This window comes from Nannobrachium achirus, assembly GCF_963921795.1.
Source record: "Nannobrachium achirus genome assembly, chromosome: 8".
NCBI lineage: Eukaryota > Metazoa > Chordata > Actinopteri > Myctophiformes > Myctophidae > Nannobrachium > Nannobrachium achirus.
In genome coordinates this window covers 8,303,225-8,305,888 of record NC_137817.1, presented here as the reverse complement: position 1 = coordinate 8,305,888, position 2,664 = coordinate 8,303,225, and the positions used below count along the sequence as shown (strand labels likewise).

General features: G+C 57.4%; 1 protein-coding gene across 1 annotated transcript in view; it reads left to right on the top strand.

Annotated features, from left to right (window-relative positions):
- Positions 1 to 1,254, top strand: part of grm5b (glutamate receptor, metabotropic 5b) — a gene marked incomplete at both ends in the record, with an annotated part of 158,822 nt that extends 157,568 nt beyond the window's left edge. The window contains one exon of the mRNA XM_080731073.1: positions 138 to 1,254. Within this exon, the coding sequence (XP_080587199.1) occupies positions 138 to 1,254 (1,117 nt within the window). The remainder of the gene's footprint in view (positions 1 to 137) is intronic.
- Between the last annotated feature and the right edge of the window lie 1,410 nt (positions 1,255 to 2,664).

Here is a 2,664-nt window from a genome sequence, read left to right as displayed (position 1 = left end):
TTAACTTTTGAAAAATCTTGATTCGAATATACATTTTTAAAAGTGAATATTTGTTACTCAAATAATTGCTTCTGGGTGGTCCCTGGAACAACATATTTTGAGATGGGCTAAAGCTAGATTTGCTTTCTCTCCCTCAGCTCCAACGGGAAGTCGGTGTCCTGGGCCCAGACGGAGCGCATGAGCGGCTCGCGGGGCAACCACCTGTGGCAGCGCCTCTCCTTCCACATCAAGCGGAAGGAGAACAACCAGACGGCCATCATCAAGCCCTTCTCCAAGACGCCCGACGGGCGCTACTGCGGCGGCGGAGACCTGCCGCCGGCCCTGCACCACAACGTTGCGTCGCTGCCCTCGCTCCATCCGTCCGTCAGCGTCGTCGCCAACAAGACCCTGTACGAGCTGTCGGAGGCCGCCGAGGAGAGGTACCCGGCGGTGCCCGCGTACCACCGGCCCCCCCAGACCCCCTCGCCCATCAGCACGGTCAGCCAGAGGCTCGGAGGAGGAGGGGCGGGGCGAGTCGTCGAGGAGCAGCTGGTGATGGGCGTGACGCCGTCGTACGTTAGCGCCGACGTGGGGGCCGGTGAGGGGCGCGGCGTTGTGGTCGTCACCGGAGGGGTCCGGGCCGCGGTGGCGGGGGAGGAAGCCCCCGACAGCTCGCTCATGGACCAGATCAGCTGCGTGGTCAGCCGCTTTACCGCCAACATCAGCGAGCTCAACAGCATGATGCTCTGCCCCTCGCCCACGCACGCTCCCGTCGCCGTCGCCCCGTCGCCGCAGCCGCCGCCACACCCCGTCGACCCGTACCTGCTGCCCCCCCAACGGGAGACCCCAAAACCACCGCCGAAACTGACCACCTACGCCGACGTCCAGCCCCTGCCCCCTGTGGAGTCCCGGACGGGCTGTTGCGCGCCCCCGCCCCGCTGCCCGATGCATCACCCTCCTCCAACGCGCTTGCCGTACCCCGTGCCGCTGCCGCCTCCTCCTCACGCGCCGCAGCTGGCCCGGTCCTCGCCGCTACCCGCTCACGCGGGCGACTCCCCCCTGAGGAGGGCCCTGACGCCCCCCTCGCCGTTCCGCGACTCCCTGGCGTCCTGCAGCGACGACGACGGCCGCGACGGCGGCGGCTCGCCCCTCTCGGAGTCGGCCTTCTGTCTGCCGCCGGCCCCCTCCCACCCTCCGCCTTCGCCCCCGCTCTCGCCCAGCAGGTACAACCGGTTGATGCTCAGAAACTACAGCCAGAGCTCCTCCTCGCTGTGAGGGGGCCGGGGCGGCGGAGGAGGGAAGACGAGACGGGAAAAGCAGTAGATGAGTGAGCGGGAGAAACAAATGTAGGTCTCTTTGCCGAGGGAGTTACGGCAGTGAGACTATAATCAGTCCGTCCGTCCGTGAAGCAACAGCTGGCACGACGGAGAAGTCAGTGGCTCTTTTGTTACGACTGCAAGAACTAAGCAAACCGTGTGTCGCGTTACCGGATTTCACAGGTTCTCTGTTTGTTTTCGTTACTTTATGGCTGGTTCTCAGAACCTAATGAGTAGGCCCTGGAGGTGGTACTAGCCCTGAGTTTTGGGAACCCAGAACTCTGAACATAGAAATAATAATCTTTTTTCTTTTTTTTCTTTATGAAGTACCTCCGCTTTGGTTGTTATAATGGAAATGTGAACATCGAAACAAAACCTAAAAACACAACAGAACCTGTGTTCACAGGTTCTGCAAAGTTTCAGGTTACGGGAGGTTTCTGGGTTGACCTTGTCGTGGTCGAGAAGAGCCAATTAATGGCATGACGGTAGAGGGCAAGTCCTCATCAAAGGGTGACCGCCCCTGCTGTGTCTGTGTTTACATTAGGGAATTTAAGCTGCCTGTTTCTACAACCGCAACGCGAGGCGAGACTACGGCTGCTGTGACGTAAACGCCGCCCGTAGCGGTCAAAATCGTTCAAAAAAACAGCCGTCTGCCCATGGCGACGCGCCTATACAGCAGACGTTTTAGGTGCAACGTGGAAAGGGAGCTTCTGTCGTAGTGGAGACGGCTGCGACTGGCGGCAGGTTTATCTATCATTTCCGGGTTACCGTTGTCATCTGCCGTAGCCGCCATTTGCTTAAAGTCGCAATTGTTTCCAGTGAGGAGACCCTGACGTCGGGGATTGTACTGTAGATGTGTTTTCATTGTTGTCTATGGAGAGTGTACGAGAGCAAGGACTTTACGGAAATGGACACAATCTTTTTTCTTCTGTTTCAGTGTGTGCCAAGAGGTCCTTTTCTCGAGGTCTAGAGCTATAACGTTCGTTTGGGTAGTGGCCTTAAATTAACATGGCTGTCAACTAATTAGATACTCTATGTGTACATTTCTGTGTGTGTGCGTGTGTGTGTGTGTTTGTGTGGGGGGGGCCATAGGCAAAGACAATGGCACAGTTTTGGACAAACGTCTGTTCGGTATGTCTTTAAGACGCTCTGCAAAACAGACTTAACGCTTCTGCGTCAAGGCGTTGCCGTAGATTCTTACATCACGGTTGTGTGTCACAACACCTGGACGCACCACACGCACGCGCACGCACACACACACACACACACACACACACACACACACACACACACACACACACACACACACACACACACACACATGCACATCCACAAAACGCACATTCGTGTACATAGGTGTGAGGATCTG